The following is a 25,997-nucleotide window of genomic DNA, read 5'->3' on the forward strand; positions in this document are numbered from 1 at the left end:
CCTGTCTCATTAATGTTATCATGTCACAGTAATTATTAAATGTTAAGTTTTTAATTTCACTTGACTTGTATTTGAGCCTTTTTGTCGATAGGATGACTATATTCATAAAAGCATTGTTAGTATTTTAAATATTGATTCTATTATTATAGAATATAACAATATTATCAATATTGAAAATAATATTATTATTTAGTATTGAATAAATGGTTAAAGGCTTACTAAATTTTAGTAAACTGTTCTATTTTTTGCTACACTTTTTTTTGTGAATACAATTGTAAATTTCAATTAATAGATTTTAAGAATCTGCTTATTACAGAATTTACAAATTTATAAGTTAACAAAACAGAAGCATTAATGGTAGGAGTATTGAACGTTACTCCCTAGCAATCTCAATTACAATAACGAATTACCTCTGTTGTCTACTAACAAGTAAAGATCCAGAAGGCCTATTGAACCGATAGCCGCCATAAATCCAGGGAACGGATGGTTCCAACACTAGCTTAAAGAGCTTTCCGTTACATTGGGACCGATCCATTCCCTTTGGAAAAACAAGATAAAAAGGTAAAATGGGTACCTCGCCCATTGGCTGTAGACTCAATTTAAATAAACCGTTAAACGTAAAGAAGCGCATCCGTCTCATTTTCCAATCTAAACAATTTAGAGGAGTCATTAGTGTCTAGGAAGAAAGAGTATCTCCTCGGAACAGGCTGTCCCCCGGGATTTACGGGATTTATTGAAGACTTATACCCGGGATCGATATCCCATTTATACTTTATACTCTGACGGAAGGGCTATAGTAGGTTTTTATTATTATTTTTTTCTGTTTATTCTGTTTAGTCCCTCCCCCAAAACAATAAACCGTCCTTAAGTCCAGTTGTTGTAGCATTGGTCCCTTGACGTTTCTCGGACCCCCAATACTCCAATACAAAATCTATATATAGCCCTTTTATAGATATTGTGAATATATATTGCCATATTACGGATTTTGACCACAATATGGTGGAAGGATATTTTGAACTACGGAGGAAACGGTAATATAGATCTAGAACTCGCGGCATGTTCAAATGAAAATAAAGGACACAATTTGTACAATATAAGCCCTTTTAATTGTAATTAATTATACCAACATAGCTTTTGTAAATAAGTATATAGGAGTTATCGCAATGACCTAAATATATATTATAAAGTACAATGCCATGATAAAGCAAACCCTGATATACGGCTGGGAATCAGGTATCCTAGAAAGCAGAATCCAGAGATTTGAACGGAAAATCTTCCGTTCAATTACAGAAACCATCTGAAATCAGAGGCTTAATACATAGAGGAGAAGATCCAACAACGAACTGCTTGCAGAGACTGATGGAAAGGAGGTTAAGATGGTAGGAACGTGTGGCTCGAAGCGGTTGGTTCGGGTGGCCAAAGATATACAATATCTGTAGTGGTAACCGAAAGAAAAAAAATATATGTAGATGTATATAAATAATTTTATTTCCTAGAAATTGTTGTTGTTGATTGTTGATTAAAGGCCTAAAACCCTCTGATCATCAACACCTATGGCATGATAAAAGTAAAAAAAAAAGATTGAAAAAAATAATAATAAAGTAAATAAATAAATAAAAAAATAAAAAATAAAAAACATAAAAAAATAAAAATTCAAGAGGAGTTATAATTGATAAAGAAGGCGATGTGCTTTTAAAAATTCAAAGACTAGTGTAATTTCCTCATCTGCGAGAGCTTTTGATAAATGTGGGGTCAGTCCTATCCTGTTTATTATTGGCAAATAATGAGTACACTCTTCAAAAATATGCCTAATCGTAAGAATGGACTGACAATATTTGCACGTTGGAGGTGGCAGTTTTCTGATCAGGTGAGAGTGCGTGAGGAGAGTATGACCTATTCTCAAGCGGGCCAGAGCATTATTTGATGAGCTGATTTGATGATTAAAAAAATTCTAATATCAATCTCGCAGTTAATAAAAACCCATTAATTGTATCCCAAACTCTCCAATCCCATATCACAGCCCCCGAAGAATGGTGTCGTAATTGTACGATTAAGATAAATTCCAACAAATCACCTTTACCCTTCGTCGTAAACCTACCGACTGCCCTACAGTTTCATTTAATAATGTTACTCTTACCACTGTCAAACAGATACGCTACCTCGGACAACATCTGAACAAACGATTAACCTGGAATCCTCACACAAGACTGAAAAGGAAGGAATCTGCACGTCGATTTCGTCTATCACAGCACTTACTAGGCAAACTGTCTAAACTTCCAACACATTACGAAAGACTGATCTACATGACTGTAATAAGGCCAATCTGGACATATGGAGTTGAGCTTTGGGGCTCCACTAAACCATCGATTTCCTCTCGTATTCAATCCTTAAAATCCTCAATGCTCCTTACTTTGTCACAAATAAAATCATACATAAAGACCTTAATGTTCCCTATGTAACCGATCTAACCCGAACCAGATATCACTCCTTCCATTATAAAGTCCCTAACCACTCAAACACCCTAGTTTCTAACCTTGCACCCTCTTCAATACCTAACGCCTGAAAAGAAGATGGCCACGAGACCAGTTAATGTAAAACGTCATTAGAGTGCTGCCAATGGGTAGTTTCTCTACACGCCTGTAACACTCCATTTTAACTAAGATCATATTTACTAAATGTATTATGTAATATACAGTTGTAAATTTTAATAAAGATATTAAAAAAAATATATATCAATCTAACCATTTATTTGACCGTGAGTTTTATAATTAAGAAAACGACATGTAGGTATTTAAAAAAAAATCTTATACCTCTTCAATGAAAAGTGTATGAAGATCCAATCGAAAATATATAAAAGTAAATAATTATTAAATTTATGACATACTATGATTAGGTATTGCACCCCGTTTGTTATGACAAAATTGTTATTGGAGCTTGTTTAACATCGTGTAAATATCAGTTGTGACGTTCTTGTCTGACGCTCGGTTTGTATTGAAATTGCTAAATTAACATGGCCTTATTGAGACACAGTTCGGAACATGGCCATGTATTACATAGTCCTTTGAGTAATACAGGACAATTATGGAACACTGAACATTACATACATTGATTTAGACATGAAATATATTTCAGAAAAATGTAGAAGCAGTCATATTAAAAATAAAATGTCATCAGTGACAGTCTCTCTCTCTCTCTCTTTAGCTTAAGTCGTGAGCAATGTAGCTTTTTCAACTCTTACCGATCCTTTAAGAGTGCCTTCTATTGTCCCAAGCTTCTTCACTGAAAGTTTTTTTCACGACATCCTCCCACTTATTTCTAGGTTTTCCTTTTCTTCTTTTTTTCACTAATCTTGCGATTCATTTAGACTCCATTCTTATAAGGAGATCAAACCATAACAGCCGATTTTCGACTATCATATTGCCAGGTTTAACATCAGTCGTCATACAGTACTTGAGCGTTAAATAAATACCTTTTTCCAATGATGTAGATATTTGAATAAATAGAGCAATTGTTGAAATCACAAACGAACAGCTATAAAAACGTAACTTTGAAAAGGTAATTAATATACTCTCCGTGGTAGTTCCCACGATTTCTCTTTTTTACAACAACCAATTTTAGGGCAGCGCTAACTTCTTATGAAATCAAATGCCGAAGGCATTACCCATCAATAAAACTTGGTATTGTTGGCGTTACGCTCTCTGTAATATACGACATTTATTACAAATACGGGGAAATCTCTCTCCATAGGCACTCCTGTCTATCGGCAATCTCCTGTAGTCCTCACCTATCTTCAACCTTCATGTATGTGTATATAAGAAGCACTATTTCTCTGACAAGTATCAGTAGAATCAGATCAATAGTTGAAGAATAGTCGAACAGAGTTGCTGAAATAAACTCCAGAAGACAAGTAGTCTGTAGATAGTTGTACTTAATATGCCATTGTCTCTATATCTTCTTTCTTTTTATAAATAAAGTAAAGTATCTTACACGACCCTGCGGTCTCATTTATGTAAATATCGAGATTTTACCTAATTGTGGTGTGACAGAGTTCACCTTATTCCTTCCTTCTTCCGGATCTCACTTTGGATGTTTGGATTCCCTTCGCCAGAGTTTATGATTCCAAGAATTTTTGATGGTAGAAGGTCTTCTATCCTGTTGTTTTCTATTCTACCTCTTTATCCTTCAGGAAACCTCTCTTAACTACTGCAAACTTGTTCGAGGGGTCTGTCTTTAACTATCATCTCAGTTATAATCCTTTACTTGCTTAGTTTTGCACGGGTTATGTTCATGTTAACCTCCATCTATTCTCTTAGCATGTTGAGGTTATACTATAGATTTCTCTCAATAGAAAAACAATGATGTCAGCGAACGCAAGCATAAGTAGTGCCAATAGAATGCACTTTTAATGATTTGAATTTGAAACTCGGGAACAAAAGTTGCAATTGCACAAAAAATCGATTCCTATTTAGAAACATGCTGTGCTATGCGCTCAGTGCATTGAAAAGTTAATTTAAAAAATTAACTAACGGTATTTACACCATCTAACATTCAGCTGACCAGGATGTTTTGTTAACGAGAAGATAATATTTCAATTTCAAAAACTATTTTATTAATTTAATGTAAGGTTTATCACTTCATGTTGTGGATAAGAAGTTTTGAACTAAGTTAGCATCGGCTTTAAATAACACAGAATAACGTACATTAAAAATAAGTTCAATATTACTGCTATAACTTTTCTTCTCGTTCCGCCTTCAGTCCTTCATTATACCATCTGACGTTTTAGTGGTTTGTGACAGTTTCTTATTTCAGTTTTACTCTTTAGTTATGAGTATTTAGCTTATTTAGTTTGATTCGAATAAGGTTAAATAAAATTTTCAGGTATTAATATTGTAAATTAAACAATAAAGTTTAGTATTACAGGATTAAGGTGTTTATGGACTATTTTACACATTTTGTATTTTTATAAAACCATTTTACACATTCTATGTTTTTTATTTAACGTTTTTCTAGTTTCTGTTGCACGAAAATCCGTTCTCTATTTATTACACCAACTGAAGGTATTATTCGCAATATAAGTGCAGCTTTATAATTTCAGATGTATGAAAATTTAGGTATTTAAGGTTCATATCGCTACGTTGACGGTAGTTTAGTGAAACCGTGTCATAGTTGTAAAACAAAAAAAAACAAGAATAATAATGCTATAGGGATTTTCTTGTATTAACAAAATTTATGTTTTGTTTTTTTTGAGATCATTATGGACCCCGAACTAGTAGTCAACTTTAGATACTGAGTTATGCATCAGTCAGGTGTATCAACATGTTTAAGTATAAACTGATTTTATAACATATCTATCCGAAAGTAGAATGACGCTAATGTAAAATTGGTTATATTGTGTGTAACGGACTTAAAAATGCATTTATTGAGTTTATAAATGGACAAAATTGTACTTACAATATTCCTCCCAAGCCGATTTTTTTTAGTCCAATTATATCGATTTATAAATAACTAGTAAATGCAGTTTTGAGCCCACTAGCACAATGAAGTCAATTTTACGAAGTTTATTGTTGCTTGATTATACTTCAGTAGTAGCGATGTTATAAAATTGCTTTATACTTAAACATTTTCATGCACCCAACTGATGCATTAATCCTTCTTTATAGCCGACTATTAGTTTGAGTTTCCTAATGATCTCTCTAAAAAAAAATTGTTAATGCAAGAAAACCCTGGAAGCATAATTTTGTTTTTTATATATATGACACTGCTATTTGAATTATTTATAATTATGATTTGTCAGTCACTATGAAATTACTCATTAAAATGTAGCTCTACTTCTTTAACTGTAAGGAACACTATTAAGATATTTAAAAATGGTAAGAAAGGGATGTAAAAAATAATAAAAGGCGTGAAAGTCTTCAGTATTAAAATTTACCGGAGTTTTATTGTGTATTGTGCCAATAAAGTTTAAATAAAGCGATAAATTGCTGATGAGTTAGTGAGCCGTAGTTGCATCTGATGCTTGGATCATGAAGGCCATATTTAGCCCTAGGCAGTTGAGCGAGGCTTTATTAACCAGTGTAGTCCCAGTCGTTCATTGGCTAAAGTGTCTGTCCCCTCAGCCATCTTATTATCTTTATTACAGGAAAAGCTCATCAATAATTACACTAATGAACCGCTCCTTTGAAAATTGATGAAGCAATTTTGTTTAATTAGTAATTGTGATAAATAACTAGGGGAGGGGGGAGACTGTTAATTCTGTCCGGCTCCTGTCAATTTTCTAAATTGTCAATTAAGAAAACACGATCGCCTACACAGCTTGCCAAATAATTGACTACCTATCGTTTTTAATTGAATAAATGGACAAATGAATAAAGGTGTTCCTTGATAATTACCCATTTGTAATAATGATGAAAATAATAATAATGATTAAAATTATGTATACATATATTTATTTATTAATATAAGGCAATCCACAGATGTGATATTTGCTTAGTTATCTACAGGTGACCAGCCTATTCTAACCATGTCATTTTTTTATTTTGTGGAACCGCCACTTGATGAAAAAAGTCAACGCCCTAAGCCGGACCAATAAAGGTCAATAAAGCTCATTTTCTGTAGTTTATCAAAATGCGCAAAAAAAATAATTTTTCCAGTATTAAATTGGAAGTGGCCGAAGAAATTTAGAATAAAATATTTCAAAAAATAAACTTACTTTTGAACAACAAAACAATAATTTCCGTTGGTATTGACTTGGTTGAAATATGTTTTGTTGGATAGCTCAAAACAAAATAAAAAAACCAGTAAAAACTCACTTTTTCCCAATGCCGAAATAAGATTAGGTCTACGTCTCACAGATATTGTTTGATGGGAGAACCATCGTAATTGGAATTTGTTTATAGGTATTTGAGTGTAAGAAACCACATACATCAACATAAGACTAATTTCATTTTGGAGAGTTTATTTAAACTGTCCACCACTTAGCGGGGTAGAGTCGTCCCTCCTATGTCTTAGTAACATGAACTTTAGTAACAAGAAGGTTCTTATAACATAGCCTATGTTATAAAATCCTATTTATTTTTATTTTTGAAAAACAAATTCTGTTGTAATTCATAGATTCAAATAAAGCTTGATTAGTATGAATCTGTTATTTTAGTTTTTTAAAAATAACTAGAAATGGAAAATAGATTTACTTAAGTACATAACTAAGTCTAAATAAGCAACTGTTTTCATGTTTCAGCTCATTAGCATTAGGTCTTTAAATATGAAGTTATGGATATTATGATTATTGTTTTAAAAATTTATGAATATTCTTTTCATTCTTCTACAAATTGTATATTTTTCTAAAACCGTTAGAATAATAAAGTGTTCACAGCTGTTGTAAGAATGGACCGTCCTCCCTTGCCACAATCCTTCCTCAACTCTACCCCCACTTTTCATTTCGAAAGTATAAAGTAAAGAGTGAATTAAAACGGAGATTTCAGCTGGAGGCAAATATTGAGGATATTCTGCTAACAAAGGATCCATTAGAACAAAGAGGTTTAACGTAGCCCCCTTCGCTGTAATTACTAAAACCCGGATTAAGGCCTTCAAAACTGGCAACTTCTCAACAAAGAGAACACACTAAGCAGACCGTCCAAATCTCTTCTAAGCCCTCATCTTCCCACAGGGTGTTTAATTCCGCCCTTTGTGCAATCACTCTGGGACTTCTTTCCAGTTCATCCCGGCCTGCCTCTTCGAATCCCAGGGGTACGAGTCCTTGATATTCCCAGGAAGTCTAAGTGTAAAAAATTACAATCCATAGCAGTAGAGGAAATATTAGGGATCCACGGCTAATTTAAAAAAAAAAAATGATTATCTGCCAAAGTCGAATTTGAATCCTGGCAGAGGCGTCTTTGAGTGGGGGCTCGGACATTTTAAGGTAAAAAGCTCTCCAGCTTAGAAAACCTATTTTCTAAACAACTTTGGGCTATCGAATTCGAAAGAAATAAAATATTTGTTGGTTAAAATTATTTCTTCATTTAATCCTAGTAAACTTAATTTATCATAATAATAAATATTTAATTTAGGTATGTAAATAGATTAATTTAATACAATTGAAAGTTTGATATAAATTAATAGGTTCAGTTAAAGTTAAATACATTAATATTTTTATTTATTTTTTTACACATTGGATTAATGATTGAATTAATTGTTTATTATATCTATTTAGTTTATAGCAATAAATAACAACGTAGTATGTATGTATGTATGTATATGTATATATATATATATATATATATATATATATATATATATTTTCTGTTGGCTCTACAGACCCTGTAGATGTTCGGCCGCTCGAACCAGCCTTCCTCTCTTGGACTACCACTGTTCAGCTAGCTAACTGGATAGTAGTAGTCTAAGTAGTAAGGCACATGTAGCTCTTTCGCTTCATCGTTGATTCTGCCTATCCATCAGGTTTTTGGCCTCCTACGTGGACTTTTGCCAACAATACTGGCATTCATTGTTGTGTATAAATATCCTGATGGATTGCTTCGAGCCACTTGTCCCGCCCATCTTAACATTCTTCCCTTCATATCATGAGATATTGACTGACCAGTCTGTGCAAGCAGTTCACTGTTAGTTCTTCTCCTCCGTGTGCTAAGGCTTTGATCCCAAATCGCTCCTGTTCAGAGGACTTTCTGTTCAAATCTCTCGATTCTGCTGTCTAAGGTACCTGTTAGAGCCCAGGTCTCTCAACCATATATCAGAGCTTATCATCGTATTGTGCACACTTAGTTAATAAAAATATATAATGAAAATCGGTAAATAAAATACGAGTATCTGGTGTCTCTATGCACATTACTAACTATGTAGACAACTCAACTATAACCATCATTATATTTATCATTTAGAATGCTCGACGGTGTGTACAACTTTCGTGTTGTAATAAAAAAAAAAAAAACTGGAAGAGAACCTGCCTGTTATACTTTTGTTTTAATATGGGTAGAAGTTCAATAGACTGGATTTTAGTTAACAATTGTCCCAAATTAACAATTTTTTATTTTATTTATTTATTTTTTTTTACAGGGAATTTAATCTCCACTATTTTGGAAAAACAACATTAAGTTGTGGAAAAAACATGTAAAGCCGTCCAGTATTTCAAAAATTGCGGACAAGGATTCGAATCTTTCTCATTTATATAGAGAAATTTGAAATGTGACAAAAATTAAAATAAAATTTTAAACATTTATAAGAGGTTTTGATTTTTGATTAGCGAAATCATGAATTACTTCTTCAAAGTCTATTTCTTTGAAATAGTTAAGTATCTTAATACACAAGTACTACTTGAGTTAGTACTTATGTACATATCTTCCTATGGAGATCGTTAATAAACAGCCCAGTCTATCGTGAAGCTATTATGTCTCTTAGTTTATTCTTAATCATTTTAATTTATGGGAATCGGGCCCTAAAGATCTTGGGGACTTGGCCCTTGGTGCAGTGATGGAACTGATTGATAGAGTTGGAACAAGAAATATAGCCAAATCGTCTGCTTTATAATTGGAGTTGTTAAAAAAAAAATAAAATAAAAGAATAAAAGTCCGCATGATGATCTTGGAAAGGAATCACCCAATGAAGGTACTTCAATCATTACTTTAAATTAGAAGATCTTGGGGCCAACTTATTTTCAGACGCCTAAAAGGATTATCAGGTATTATTAGGGATGAGAGATTAAGAAATAATGGTTTTGGGTGGGTAAGGATTTTAGAATGAAAGGTTTATCAAAATCATTTATTCGAATATTTCCTATTGTAACAATACGTGAAAATTCTAGCAAAAAAAATCTTTTAAAAAAAAAAAAAAAAAAACATTTAAATAAATAGAATTTTCAATCTTCGAAATATCCGGTTACTTTGAAAGAGACTTAACACATATTTCATAAAAATATGAAAATCAAATTATTTTAAATGGCGTACTAAAAATCATTATCAACCCATACCTATTATATTACTGTTTAATAAATGTCTATTTTTAAGACTAGTGAGACATTTATTAAGATTAAATAGTATATATATTATTTTTTTATATATTATATGTTAATTAGTTAGGCTCATATTTTAAACTGCATTTAAAAACGTTCCAACGATGATCGCTTTTCTGAGGAGACCCCCTTTCTGCCCTTCTAATACTTTTCCAGGCAGCTTCAAATTCTCGACTGAGCAGACAGTATAGTCTGTAATAAAGCTGTTGCAAGATATTACCTTTATAGATTCAATTCTACAAAGTCGCCGAAGTTCATGGCTTAAATCTTTATATTTCCTTATATTTTCCTATACTCTTTTATTGATGTTTTCGTCGGTTGAAACAGCAATATCAATCACTATATATTCACTTCGGGCTTTTGATCCTTTAAAACTATCTTTAAAAGTCCTTTAACATCCCAATATATTCTTCTTCTATTTCGGCGCCTACTGACAATAAGGTAACGGGTCAACTTTTAATTTATAAATAACCCCAGTTTTTAGTTAATTAGCACAAAAAGATTGTGCCTCGTATGGTGTTCTTTACCTCCCAAAGATTGACATCCAGATGTTATATGCTGGAGAGACTCAACTACAGTCTTACATAGACGACAACGGTCATCGATATCTTCTCCACATATTTATACATAGTGACTAAAACCTGATCCTAAATACTCAAGATGAATCCTTCCGTTTCGGGAAATAAATATCCTTTTTTAAGCCACGTGGTAGAATCGTTCAATTTTATTCCTGATCTGGAAAAAACTCGACATAAACGACCATGTAATGATTTATTTTTCCAACTTTCAATCAGGACTTTATCAGTAGGGACTTTTTATACTCCAATCAAATCGAATTCAAAGTCGTGAATGCACTGTCCAACGACCCTATTGCTGACAATACAAGAGAATTACTTTGTAGAAAGCTATATGTTAAATTATTTTCTTGATCTCTTCAGCTCCTTAAGAGAAAAACAAGTTCCCTTCCCCCTTGTATTCTTGGTAAATATATACTCTCAATTGAACATTTGGGGTGTCGTTTCCTGGCTGTGGTAAAAGGACTTACAAAACGAGTCATCTCTTCAGGCTCTGTATTAGACCACTTTGAAATACCAAAAGGTATAAGTCAGCACTGGTATAGCTCATTTATTTACTACTTTAATTAAATTACCAGCTGTCAGATGTTTTTAGGACTTTTTCGATTCGTCTTTTGAATACTTCTTTAAAATTATCTTTATTATTTTTATTAAAATTCAAAATTTGGGCAAAATGTAAATATTTATAAGAGTCTGGATCGTTTATTTGTTTGTTATTATTACTATTTATTTATTTTCACCTCCATCGAATTGGCACCGTAGATTCCCCGAAATGTCCTTTATGCAACATGGGGGACATGGATGGGGACCATCTTTTGGCATGTGTTAGTCTGGAGGATGTTGAGCGAGATACGGACGAACTAAGGGGACGAATAAAATTGTATTGGGCTGGGAGAGGGAAAATGGCGTAATAGCCCACTTCCTGTGGTGTAGGGAAAAAAAAATTTTATTTATTTTGCTTATTTAAGTTTAATCAAAGTAATAACCAATCTAATTACCAAATAAATTTCATTATCTGTTTGAATAATCTCATTACAGATATAATGGACCCAGTTAGTCCACGGGATATCGTCACTAACCAACAACTAAACTTCTAGTCGAATGCAACTCGTTGCTGAGAAACTTCTTCAAGTTTCCCCCAGCCCGAAGAAAGAAGTCCAATCCCTTCAAAAAGTAATATACCGTGTAATAAGAAATGCAGGGGCCTCCAGGTGGCGTAACGAGGGAGAGGCAACGATCTGTATCTGGAAAGGAAGAGTAAAACTTTAATTGGGACCTGGAGGAAAATGAAGTTTGCTGGAAAAGGGGACCCGCGGGGATATCGTTCCTGTCTTCTTCCTTTGTCGACCATGCATTAGGGCTCTCTTTGTAATATCTCGCAAATCTGTCTGTAAGGGTATTGGTTTCTGAGGTTGTAGTCCTGGACGTTTCGGAAGAAAGGAAGATGCATAGAAATGGCCGAAGGTCTGAAGACAATCTGTCTTGGAAAAGACCAGTTCGATCCATGGTAACAGGAAAAAATTGTATATTTGGCTTTACGTAGTTCAACGAGGTCAGGAAATAAGATTGATCATACTACAAAACAAGTTTACCTGAGTGAAAGAACGTCGATATTTATTCTGGATGTCTGCTACAGTTTAAATAACAGTTTTTTACTGGTTTAAAAATATTAATTTATAATTTTTATAAAGCATGTTATTATTTGGTACTATCTCTTTATAAAAAAAATATTTTTTTTTCGTATCATAATCATGGGGAGAGTAGCTCAGTGAGTAAAGCACTGGATCCTAGGATCCAAGTTCGAATATGGTTATGAACGAAAATTATTTATTGTTTGACTATAGTTGTGAGTTATGTCACAATCTCACAAGAGGAGATTATAAGACAAAAAAAGCCATCCTTCCCGGCCGGAACCCATCAGCAGGAGCAACGGTCCAATATCACTTATGAAATATTTCCTTAGTACGGGAAGAAGAGACTTCACATAGTTTAATCGAGCAATATTTTAAAACTGTTGGGTTTATGCGCCCTCCTGGGGCACACCCAGCCTCTATAAATTAGGTACTCTTAATTGTGAAAAAAATCTGGTGGTTGAACGAGATTATGAACAAATCACCTCCTTGCATAAGGTTGTTCAAGAACTAGTATTTCCTTACAAATTACTGAACCCTTGACCCATTAATGATTTGTAGCTGCATAGATTTTTATTTTTTCATCAAAATCACGACGTTGAACTACCACAGAATTAGTCCATATATATAAATTCGACTTTTATTGTTTCTCGAGGGCAAATAACGATTTTAAATTTATTACAACAGTTTAATAAAAAATAACGAACTTATATTTATATAAATAAGATTGGAAGAGATTAAGCGCTCTCAGCTGTTTCGGATTTCCCTTTGTTGTCTCTTATATTCTTACATAGTAGGTAATATTTATGCATTTTAGTACTATTAACAATACAAAGTGGTTCATTATCTCAAATAAATAAAAGTAAGGTACCTTAGAGCTAAATATTTTTAAAATTCGTCATTCGAAAACATTAGAGCTGTTTTTGAAAAAAATCGATTTTATATGTTTTTGCGGTTTCAATTTTTTTTTTTTTAAACTTATGTAATTATTCCTTTTAGTTAATTATTTTTAGTTCATTTGTGTTAAATTATTTTTCATTTATATCATTAGAAGTTAGTCACGCTATGATTTATGAGATGATATACAATTTCGTTTTATCACTTTCCTTTTATTTTTTTATTTTAAATATTGTTCTTTTTTTTTCTTCTCCAATTTATTATTTTAGTTATATTTTCTGTTCGTCAATTTTAAAATAATGTTGCGGGAACATACCGGACGTGTACCTACGCTACGCAATTTAAGTTTCGTGCGTAGTTTTGTTTTTGAGTTAGGTACATACACTATTTTGGGAGGATGGTAGGATTTCTATCGTACACTACTGTACGAATTTTTCTCAAACTTAATACTTCCAGTTAACTATTATCGTTTTCCAAATACACCTAATTGTATGTGAAACTAAAAATCAATACATCTATCTTTTTTATAATGATATATAATATACTCGTAGAGTATAGCGGATTTCCAAAGTTTAATTTAAAACTTAATATAAGAACTTGAAAAGAGAGATACTCTCAAGACAGTGTTGCCACCCATTGACCTTATGATATCGGAGAGATGTAAGAAGTTTAGAGATCAAAGAGTTCCTGTTAGAGAGACTGATGGAACTCTCTCTCCTTTTCTTTTCTCTAGTTCTCCTCCTTTATTGCCAATATTCAATCTGGGTCCTTCCTTCTTTTATCAGGTGCCGGGTCTGTTTCTAAAATTGTGTCCTATCGTAAATAAATTTAATCCGCCTACGTTGATTTAGCTTCTTTTGTATATTTAATCTTCCTATTTATGGTTTTAATATTTACTATGAAAACTCTCGCTCGTCATCTTCAGCCAGCTAGTTTATTGACGTTTCGTGGATTTATGCGATTTCATTCAGAATAATCTTAGATATAAATTAAACCTTGTTTTGAAGAATATCTATGTTGTACTATTTAACTATGAATATTTTTGACGCAGCTTTCATTTCGATTGAAAAAGGGGAAATAAAAAAATTGTAATTTTTTGATTAAAAAACTAAATTTGGCCGAAACGTCGGCACAAATTAAATTAGTCTTAAGAGCGCTCACCAGAGCAAAAATTCGCTCAAAATTTTGTGCGAAAATATTGAGCTAAATTTGTATGCAAAATATTGAATGATCGTGGAACTATTACACTTCACAAAAATATTGTACAAGTTCAGTGTCGATTAAACTTTTAAAAATTGGGCCAAAGCATGCGATATCATAGAATGAAGAAAACTATAATACAAAATAAAAAAATATTAAATTTACAATGTCTATTCGATAAAACAGATATTGTCTATAAAATAAATAGATAAAATATTGTCAATGAAATAATATCTATACCTGAAAAAATATAATTAATAATTAAATATAATATAATAAATATGGAAGCGACCCTACTAACTCCAAGGGCCCGGGTTCGAATCCGGCGGTGATAGATAATTATTTATTCTATTACTCTAGTCGTGAGTCAACTCTGTGCATTTGGGACCCCTCCGGGGTCCATCCAGCATCATATAGTCGGTTCCCTTCATTGGGGAAAAATCTGGCGGTCGAGCGTGATTCTGGCCTTATCATCTCCCTGCACAACCGTTAGACTAGTAATAGTACTCCCTTACAAAGTACTAGACCCTAGACTCTTCATGGGTTGTAGTGGTACAGATTTATTTTTTATTTAATTTAATAATATATATTGTTTCTATGCATATTATTCATTTTAATGTATTGTTATTAGCCCTGATAAAGTCCTACAAAGTGGGGTGAAACGTAGATGTGTGATAAATATTTTGTATTATTTGTGTACCTTTATTGACCGTCATCTGAACCATCTTTCTTTACGCATTAATCTTTTAGTTTAATCATATTTTGTTTTCATTTAGCCCTGATGAAACCAGAAATGTGAGTTGAAATGGTGGTTACTAATAAATAGTTTTTTTCTGCTAATTGTTTTGTAGGTTAGCTAGCTGTCTCATCTTCCTACAATTATTCAAAGAGATTATTATACGTATATTATTTACCATATATAATTAAAATATACATATTATATTATAGCCACAAGCCAATATCCTCTCATCTCTGAGCTATCGACCGCTAGTTAGCGAAGAGACGAGGGTGATCTGTTGCTAGGGTTCCAACCCGCAGGGAGGGATTCTTCCCCTGTTTACCCTGCGTGGTCATTATCCAATTCCAACTTGGCTGTTTGTTCCTAACTCAGTTTAGGCTGTGAACAAATATCAGTGGGATCTACATATTAAATGGGAATGCCAGAGGGAGGAGTCGAAAGGCCTGACCGCTGAGCCTTATTACGAGAGGGGAAGTCAGCCTTTATGTATGTATAATATATGGCGAGCATTAACGAATGGTGGCGTATATGGATTCTGTTACTGTACGGACGAGTTATTAACTTGCATAAGGGAGTGTAGAGTTTGTCAATATTGTTCACTACAAGAATAGGTTGATTTTAATGATTCCTAGCATTAGGAATATGAAGAGGTAATAAGAGACATGAGAAATGGAGTGTTGGAGTAACGAAGGATGAAGAAAAGAGCAAAAGTCTGGTGCATTGCGCTTGCAACTCTTACTTGGAAGTCGACAATTTTAAACTATAATTTTTTATTTTTCTCTTGCTATGAAATTCGTATTAGAGGGTTTCTCGAGGTGCGAATAACACATATCAACTTTGTCCCTGCCAGTATTAGAAAACAACATTTTAACAAAATATAACAAAGCAAAGTAAAAAGTTAGAATCAAAAGAGATCGGGCAAGCTCGGCTGCTTCCGATTTTTCCGTCTCTAAATTGCAGGCTCTATTACTTCTTTTTTCTCCTTCAGTTAATTATGACATTCTTTCAGAGTTCTTATCTATTCATTTTTTGTTACCGTTAACACTGCAAAATTTTAAATTATTATAAGATAATCATTATTTCACCAATTTTTTTTTTTTATTGATATTTACAACTGTATAAAAAAATACAACCAGTAAATTTGATCATAATGGCATAATGATATGATACAGGATGTAGAGAAACTACCCAGTAGTAGAACTCTAAAAACAGTTTACAATATAAGGTCACGAGGCCATCTTCTTTTCAGGCCCCTCGGAGGATTGCCAGGAATAGAAGAGGAAGCAAGGTTAGAAACGAGTGGGTTTGGGTGGTTAGGGAGTTCACCAATTTAATCAACAAACAATATGCTTGTTGTATGCGCCTCTAAGTATCGGCTAAAATGCCATTTTCAGGAATACAAATATTTTAGTTTCACATTCCAGTACATGCAGATCTTTCAGTAGAAGAATCTACGATGAGATCAGTTGCTACAGGTACAGACAGATTCCAACTAGAAGGTACAGAGAGGGGCATTACCCTACTCTCATTCAAAGCGTAAGTAAAGCCATAAAGGCGGAAGGAAAGTTTCCGTTGAAGTTAATAGGAATGTCCCCTATTGTAATCTAAACTGAAAAAGAAGGCAGCCAGTGATTGGCTCATACTCTTCCCCATCACTGCCACGTCCCTAAAAGGGCTATAAATCCCGCTTTTTTTGGCTTCACTTTTTCTGCCTGTTTACTCCCTCCATTATATTCCTTCCTCCAAGAGGTTATAAAAGGGTTTTCAGATGGCTGTGATCACATAGACTCATTAATCAGTTACGTTTCATAGGTTACGAGTTCATATGTTCACAGCCCTCTTGAAACCCTTTTTCAACCTCCTCTACCTTGTAGTTGGAATCTATCTGTATCAGGCGGTGCCATGGTCCTACTGTTCTAAATAAAAATGACGCTAAGGTAAGGGATTAGGTCATGAAGTCAGGTCTAGGGGATTAGCCCTTGAAGGCAATTTTACGTTGAAGTTAATGGGGTTTTAGAAAATTGATGTAATTATCTGTAAAATCATTCATTTAATCGCAAATGAGAAGAGATTAGAAGTTGTAGTAGTAATTGTTATTTCTAATAATTTAGTACATCTGTATTGAAAGTCCATTAAGCCGTTCTTGGGAAATTCGTGCCTCTTTCTCTGTTCTACTCACTCATTTCAATGAGAATACTAAGGATCCCCAAAAATATTTACTTAAACAAAATTAAAGGTACTCTAGAGAACTTATGTTTTGATGAGAACTCGGTATTGAAGCTCTTTCAAACTATTTCAATCGGAATAAATCCTAGCTGATATAGAAGATCATTTTCTTTTACATTGATATTTCTAGTTTAGTCAAAATCGTTCCAAGCCGTAATTGAGAAAATAAAAGTAAATCGATCGAATAAAATGATATATCCGACAAGTAAATTTTATCGAACAAGTTGCCCTTATCTCCCTCACCATATACCCCGCCTTAAATATGAATTACAGTACGGATCTTCTTTTTTGAGCTGGGCAGTTGACACATCCACGTACGCACGCTCGCAGCACACGCATGCTAAATCCATTTGCCAACTTTATTAACACTGTTACAGGATAAGTTGTCTGATAGAAATTATTTTATATATTGGTTGGCATCCACATCCAGCTCCTTCTCATCCTACTCTTCAAGTAAACAACCCACCCCAAATACCTTTGAAAACAGATCCAGTACCCCATACCTCACGAGGAGTTCACCCAACACCCAGTGCTCTGATTCATACAAACTACCCAGCCCCTGATCCACATCTCAACTACAATCCAACCTATATAACCTCTATCCTATCATCCTTCCTGTTGGATCTCCAAAATACCATTAAACCGCTTATCACCCTCCTCACTAGAATCTTGACCGAAATTCCTTTCAATCTCCCACGATGAGCGCAAACCCCCTAGTTATCCTTTGGTGGAACGCTAATGACTACATAACCACCGTGACGAACTCGATATATTTCTCCACAAAGAACAAATAGATATTGCCCTGTTGACAGAAACTCACTTTACTCAACGGTCACATTTCTATATCCGTGACTTCATTACTTACAGATCAGACCGCCCACACAACACGCCAGGTCTTGCATCCTTATTCATAAATCCCTATCCCATTCTCTCATTCCTTCCACTCCTACTGACGCTATCCAAGCAACCTCTGTAATAATTTCAACTCATCCTTTCCACTTAACATTATCAGCTGTATACTGCACCCCTGGTAATTCCCTTTCCTACAATCACCTTGACTCTTTATTCGGATCCTTCGGATCGCGCTTCATTGCTGGAGGAGACTATAATGTCAAACATCAACGATGGAGATGTTGTACATATTTTTCTTCTTCAGATAAATATGGACCCCCTAAATCTCTAATAAAGAGAAGAAAAATTGAAAACGGAACGTTTGATAGCAAAAGAATAATAGTAAATTACCAAATATGACACAAATCTTCATCTTGACTCACCTTTTTCATTCAATTGGATTCTCCAAAATTATAATCAGAAATTGTACGAAAACTGATAAGAATCTTTTTCTGCCTGTTAAAGATTTTACTAGATATTTAACTCTAAAAAAAAAATACTCAAAGAAGAAGAATACTTTTTTTTCATTAAAAAATAAGACATTTTTAATTGAATCACCCATATGCACATATATAGATTAACCACAACAAACAGCTGTTACATTTAATTTTCTCTGATACTCATTAAATTAACCTTGGATATTAATTAAGTTAAAAAAAATTAACAGTAATCTGCTTATTGCTCATAGTATATAAAGGAATAAGTGAATAACAATTAAAACATAAGTCAAGAAATCATGTTGTTTTTTATGATTAACAAATTTAATTTTCGGCTGTGATTAAATCAACATATTATGGCAGAGGTTATTCCAAATGCTGAAGAACTCCTTAGGACAGCAATAAATATTTTTATAGATACATATCACAGACAGCTCCCGACAGTGTTTGGATGGGCTCCTGGAAGAGTGAATCTTGTTGGTGAACACACTGATTACAATGAGGGATTTGTATTCCCAATGGTATGGCATCGTATATCATGTTACATATTTGTCCGCCTATTTGTTAGTTTTAATGTAATATTAATTTCTATGGAGCCAAGTTAGTTCCCTTAGTTATAATTTATATCTTAAACTAAAATATATTTGTTATATAGGGAGATGGTCAGGGTTGCGGTCAATAGTGAAACAAAAATAGTTTACAACTATTTATACATATATAAAACATACATAAAATATATTTGTATCTGGGAAAACGAAATTTGCTATTTAGTTGGTACATTTGCTAAAATATAATATTACTGGTTGACATTTTTAAGAATTTGAAGTTTTTTTTAATGATATAAGTTAGAAATTTTTCTATTTAATTTCAATAATTTAATTTTTAAGAGTGGACTCATTTACTAAAATAAACTTTATTAAAAATTATTCTGTTACTTTGATTTCTTTTTTTACAGAAGTTGTGAGATTTGTGATAACTGAGAAAACATCAACTGATGATAAAAAAATTGAAAAATTTAACCTTCACTGATCATACTTGAAAATTAATATAAATCGCTGTTGAATAGGGTCACATCTCATAAAAGAAAAAGTTTTGATTTATATTATAATTTGACGTATTTCAAAGATATTATACCCGCGTATAATATGTAACCTGCGGCTTCTTTCTGTATTGGTGTCCCCTTACAAAATCCCCTAAAGCTGATGGGGTTGTTGCTAAGCAAACAGTCTATGGTACAATCTATAGTATACATAAAACATAAAAAACTTTTTTTTTTCAGATGTGCCATTATTCAAGCAAAGCAGCAATATTTCCTTTTGACTAATTTGATATTTCTTACTAATATTCTTCAAAACATTAAAAATTGTTTATACCAGTAAACAGTATTATGCACAAGTCCTAAAATATCTCATCCGCAAACTCTAACATAGTTCAGAGAAAATTTAATTTGTGTAAAATTATGTTTTTTAATGAAACGACTAACACTTAATGCTGCATACCATTGCAAATAATTCAAATTATGCACTCAACCATTGTAATACAAATTTCATAAAACATTTATCAGTATCAAAATATAGAAATATTTTTAAAATTATGAAGAAGACAGCCGGGGGAGCAATCAAAAGGAAACAAAAATGTTTAACAACTGTTTATTTGTTGATGTTTCGCCCCACTTTGTAGAGCTTCCTCAGTGCTGTTTCAGTTGAAAGATATCCAAACAATCATTATATATTTATAGGTGATTGACTGTATTATTTCAAATTATGCAGATGGTTGGGGATGAGGTCAAAAGGAAATAAAAAACAGTTAACTATTTCTTTATTGACTTTTCGCCACACTTTGTAGAGCTTCATCAGGGTTGTTTCAGTTGAAAAATATCCAAACAATCTAAAAACTACTTTTTGTACTTTCATAAAAAAATTATTTGTAAAACTTTTACAAAGTGATAACCAAAATAATTCTACTCACCGAAAATTTATAAAGACATAGGGTTCATCTCGCTTGGCACGCAAACTTAACAGTATGAGAATTGCATTGCGTGCAAACCACCTACGAGCTTTCCCGAATACTTTCATTTTTCTAAAAAAGTTCCATTTAAATTTAACTATAAACAAAATTTAAAAAACACTTTTTAGGAAGGTTTTATGACTGTTATGATTACTTTAGAAATAAAAGCTGTGATTACTGAAAACTGGTTTGTTTATGATAAAAATATTTTTTAAATTGTAAATTAATTTTCTTATTAGCAGAGTATAATAGTTAGATTTTTTTTCTTTTTTTTATTGTACTACTATAGTTAAACACTAAATTATATCATTGTAATAATATATCTAATGAAAAAATTGGGATTTTAGCTTAAATATTGTACAGAAAGAAGAAAAACAAAACAGTAAAATTAAATAATAGATCTGTGTGACTTAAAAAAAAATTGAATAAAAATATTGCTAAAGGAAAAGTTCTAAATTAATGATTAAAACTGGAATAATCTTTCTAAGACTATATTGCAAACTTCCTCATTGTTTAAATGAATCTTAAAAATAAAATTTAATTCATCAGTTTTACATTAATGATCAATAAAATGAGATAACACTCTCTCATTTTGTTCTTCTAAATCCTTTAAATGATAACTATTATGGTGCCGACCAACAGGATTGGACTGAGTAGCATAAATATTCATATTTTTTTTCATTTGATTTTTCTGCTATCTTATGTTTCTGGAAACCAAACAATGAGAAATTTTGATTTTCTGACAGTTGAATGAGTCATATAGTGAACTTTTAGCTCAGATAGTGGTGTTTTAAAAGGAGACTCCCTAGGCTGCTTGCTCTTCAATTTTGGTTTGGAAAAAGACATAAGAGATCCAGACCAGCAGAATTGGTTTTGATTGAATGGTACAGATTTCGGGCTATGCCATTGACATTGATATTATCAGAATCCAAAGCTGCAGTATAAGACGCCTTCCTTGCCATCGATAATGCTGCTACTGGAACAATAATGCTACCAAGAAGTCAAGACTCACTGTTAATACCTTTAAAAACCAAATAGGGGTCATATACTGATGATATTATTGAGGTTTCAGATGAGATAAGGGTGCGGATAGTATCAGCCAATAGATGCTATTTCAGACTGTGTTGGTATCTGGGAAGTAGCTTAATATCAAGAGTCATGAAACTAAAACTGCACAAGACACTGATCACAGGACAGTGCTTAAGGAACATATGGATTAGAAATGTGGGCCATCCTGAAATATGATGAAAGAGATCTTCTGGCGATTTTAAAGAAAAATCCTGTGACACATTTATGGTCCAGTGAAAGATAGTTCAACATGGAGAAAGCATATGTCAGAGAAGTGTTAAGTGAGTCTCATGTTGTAAGAATCATCAAGCTCAGTAGGCTGAACTGAGCAGGCCATGTCGCGAGGATGGATCTCCATGAAATCACAAAAAAAACTCATTGACTAAGAAATCTATGGAACCAGACTGGAAGGCCATCCAAAGCTTAGATGGGTAGATAGTGTGAAAAAAGATTTGAGGATCTTGCTACGTTTTCAGAATTAGAGGATGGCTGCAGTTCACCAATTAAACTGGTCAAAGCAACTTGAGGAGGCCAGATCCCAGTAACAGGCTATCGTGCCAATCAAAAAAGAAGTGATAGTGATCTTTTGAAATTGGTAACCTACACTAGATCTTGGTAGATCATTTTGTAAGAATGGATCAGGTGATCGCCCAAAATAGTCTCTAATGGTGGTAAGAAGAGTAGAAATATTGAATATAATGTTGGCTCAGATGACTTTCAATAGTAGACCGCTTCCCATCTTTTCACATTGTAGAGCAGCTGCTCATGAAAGTGGTTCTTGAATTAAGCACTGAGATCCAGATAGGACTTTCAGTGGATTATACTTCCACAGAAAGGACTAATTAAAAATATAAGAAATGGCCACTAGAAATAGATCTTTATGAAATGGTTTCTTCTCAATTTTTTTTCTTAATTAAAACTCTAAATTCACTAATCTTTTTTATTGATATCAAACTTTTTTGTTCTATAATTAACTGAAATGACTATTACAAAATAGTAAATAATAACTAATTAAAATGCATTGACAGGCCATACCTATGGTCACTATGATGATAGGTGCACCAAACTACACTACCAAAATTCATGTTTACACAGACAGTCCCAGTATTGACAAGAGCAATGTTACTTTTAAAGTACCCGATGAAGTAGATTTGACTGTTGGAGAGCCTGCATGGGCAAACTACATTAAGGGTACTGTGTCCTATTTCCAAGGTATTATATTTTACTTACATTTAGTTTTAATTTGACTTACATATGATGGAAATTAAATCAATTTTCTCTTTTAGTCCTTCTTAACCTTAGATTAGCCTACATTATATGTTTACTAATTTATTTTAATTCATGCTTTACAAGAGTATATAAGGGGTCTTGTTGGAAAATTCACATTCTCCACTTATTCAGATTTTAGTAAAACTGCAAAAAATAAACAACTAATGAAAATAAATATATGTGAAGTTTGAGTACTATCTGTGAGAGAGAATATTTCGTTATAAACCAACTTTGTTTATTATTAAAGCAAACAGTAATTTTTTGCAGATTTTCTAAAATCTGAAAAATTAAAGAATGTTACTTTAGTTGTTATTATAGTCCTTATATGGTTTTTAGTGTTATAGATACAACAAAGAATTAGCTGAAAAATATGTAGTAGATTACAATACTAATTTTTATTTAAAAACTATAATCTTTATTAATTTTCTCAAGGTGCAAAAGTACCAGGCTTTAATGCAGTTATCATATCATCAATACCATTTGAAGTGGGGTTGGGAACAAGTGCTGCTCTTGTGGTTTCAACCTATAACTTCCTTGAAAAATTGACTGGTGTCAAAACTAAAGAGTAAGCATAAAACAATCTTTATATTCTAATAATTTTAGCCATCAAAAAGTGATTTAAACTGTATTAGTATTTTTCACTTCTTTGTTATTTGCTCCAATGTCAATTGTAGAAATTTCATGTTTAACTTTGCAGTTAAACATTACAGATCACTCTGGAGATATGTTTCATATTTTGAAGAAAAAAATTTAATTGATACCAGACCAAATTTATTATTATTATTTGTTTTATTATACCAATTTTTCTCTACTGAACTTCATATCATTGCTTAATCTGTGATACCTCGTAACGGAAAAATCAACAATACGATTTTAACACTTCAAAAAATTATCACATTTTTTATTTACGATAATTTTTCAAAGATATCTCTTGAATAGAACATTAAATTTTATAAAGTTTTTTTTCGTACATATGAGGTATCACAGCTTAAACAATCATGTAAATATATGAATCTGAGAAAAACTGTACTTAATGATTTTTTATTTTATTTTAGACTGAAAAACTAAATTTTTAACTTCCATCTTTGAATCTTGGTGCCATCTATCTATCAGTAGGCGCTACAACCCTGCGATGGGTCTTGGCCTCCTCTATGAGCCTCTGCCCTTCCGCTTGGTTTTGGGCTGCTGCATTCCAATTTTGGGCTCCAAGCAGGTCCCGTGCGTCTATTACCACACCATCCATCCACCGGAGCTTATGCCGTCCGACTCCTCGGCATTTCTACAGGGCTTATCCATGCAACATATCCTGCCCACCCAAGGCGTCTCAGCCTAACAAAGGTCATAATATCAATATCTTGGAGCAGCTCATAGAGTTCCTTATTTATTCTTTTCCAGCCTTCCTCATCCCTTACCAGGCAGATCTTTCGAAGAATCTATGGGCCAATTCTTCGAAGGATCTGCCTCTCTAAGACCAACAGATTATTTCTATCTTGTGTGGATAGGATCCATGTCTGGGAGGTGTATGTTAGGACAGGCCTAATTAGAGTTTTATATAAATGGACCTTTGTTTTCCTGCTAATGAGCTTGCTTCAGAACTGTTATAATAGACCAAAATAGCATCATTTAATCGCTGTGATCCTTAACATTATCTTGGTGCCATAGTTCTTATTAATTCAAAAAAAGAGCCAAGAAGTCATCTGCTATGAGTTTTTAATTATTTTACATCAATGTCAGCATTTCAAATAACACATTGGTCCCCAACAGGTGATCTGTGGCCCAGAGATAGACCTCAAGAGCCTCACCAGTGGGCTGCGGTAAAGTATAGTAGCACAAGTAAAACATTTACCACATAAACAGATTTTTAAGGCAATGTTCATTGGGTGAGAAGAGGCGAGTATGTGATAACTTTATTTAAAGTTTCTTTAAAAGATAAAATATTTTTATAGTATGATGAAAAATTATTTTAACAATCTATTTATGGAAAATCTTTTAATGAATGTATTTCAGTGTCCCTTTTTTTAACCCAAAATCAATTTTTTAAACCATAGAATGAATTAACAAAGTGTTTATTGAGAAATCAAAATTTTTCATGATTTTCTTTATGTTTTATGGTTTAGGTATTACTTTCTATTGATTTCCAGTAACTTCTTTGTTACATACATGTGTATATTGTTCTTTGTATGCAGAGATCTCATTCTATAATACTGTTTTACCTGAGGGTTTTCCCTAACTATAAATATTTTCAATAATAAATAATATTGCCAGTCACACTTTCAACAAGTCCACTCTAATGTCATTTTTTCACCAATTGCCACTAGAGTAGGTGTCAAAAATGAGTTTAGCATTACGAAAAACTTTCCTAAAAATATAATTCTTAGCTAATTAAACAAATGATCAATGACCGAACTCATTTCAACTATCATATAAGGTATTCAAATAATTCATAGTTTTCTAGTTATGAACAGAAAAAAATATTTTTTTAAGTATCCGCAAAAAAAAAAATAATCTTAGAGGCAAAGATGAAATTCGTAATCAGCATCCTAAAAAACAATTGAAAAAAATTTCAAAACTTCAAATTCACTTCAAAATTCCAAATCTTTCGCCAAGATTTATTTCTGGTTCCCATTTGACAGGATCTTATTGGATTAAGATGAGATGCTTCGAAACGATCCCCAGAACGAAACAAAATTATAGAAAACTAAAATGTAGGGAATTTACTCTTGTTTAATTTATTTAATACAGATTAAAGTATAAAAAAAATTAATTTTCATGTTATTGAAGAAAACACTGAAAAAGATTTCTTTTTTCCATTTTTATATAACCTGAAAAAAATTAGGATGGTGGCCCTTGATTTTGTTTTCTGTACCCTCAAAAACTCAAAAAAAAAAAAGTACAAAACACCAAACTCCCCCAAAACAATCCAGGCAATAAGCAAGCCCCTACACCAAGACTTGAATTTTCCTGTCAAATTTGACAGTTATTATATAATTGCATACTTGACAAATGTATATGTATATATATATATTGTAATAATAAAAAATT

General features: G+C 32.7%; 2 protein-coding genes across 5 annotated transcripts in view; one reads left to right on the plus strand and one right to left on the minus strand.

Annotated features, from left to right (window-relative positions):
- Positions 1-25,997, minus strand: part of LOC106685973 (phosphatidylinositol 4,5-bisphosphate 5-phosphatase A) — a 98,156-nt gene that overhangs the window by 50,495 nt on the left and 21,664 nt on the right. For 3 of the 4 annotated variants that reach the window (XM_067050740.1, XM_067050738.1, XM_067050739.1), the window contains exon 3: positions 20,580-20,690. The exons of the other annotated variant lie outside the window; for it this stretch is intronic. In XM_067050740.1, coding sequence (XP_066906841.1) covers positions 20,580-20,690 — 111 coding nt within the window. The remainder of the gene's footprint in view (positions 1-20,579; positions 20,691-25,997) is intronic. 4 annotated transcript variants of the gene reach the window in all.
- LOC106685972 (galactokinase) overlaps positions 18,785-25,997 on the plus strand; it is a 14,969-nt gene continuing 7,756 nt past the window's right edge. Inside the window, exons 1-3 of the mRNA XM_014429021.2 lie at positions 18,785-19,132; positions 22,715-22,898; positions 23,388-23,520. Coding sequence (XP_014284507.1) covers positions 18,968-19,132; positions 22,715-22,898; positions 23,388-23,520 — 482 coding nt within the window. The 5' untranslated portion in view covers positions 18,785-18,967. The remainder of the gene's footprint in view (positions 19,133-22,714; positions 22,899-23,387; positions 23,521-25,997) is intronic.

Source organism: Halyomorpha halys, unplaced genomic scaffold, assembly GCF_000696795.3.
Source record: "Halyomorpha halys isolate HHAL.00 unplaced genomic scaffold, Hhal_1.1 Scaffold761.1, whole genome shotgun sequence".
NCBI lineage: Eukaryota > Metazoa > Arthropoda > Insecta > Hemiptera > Pentatomidae > Halyomorpha > Halyomorpha halys.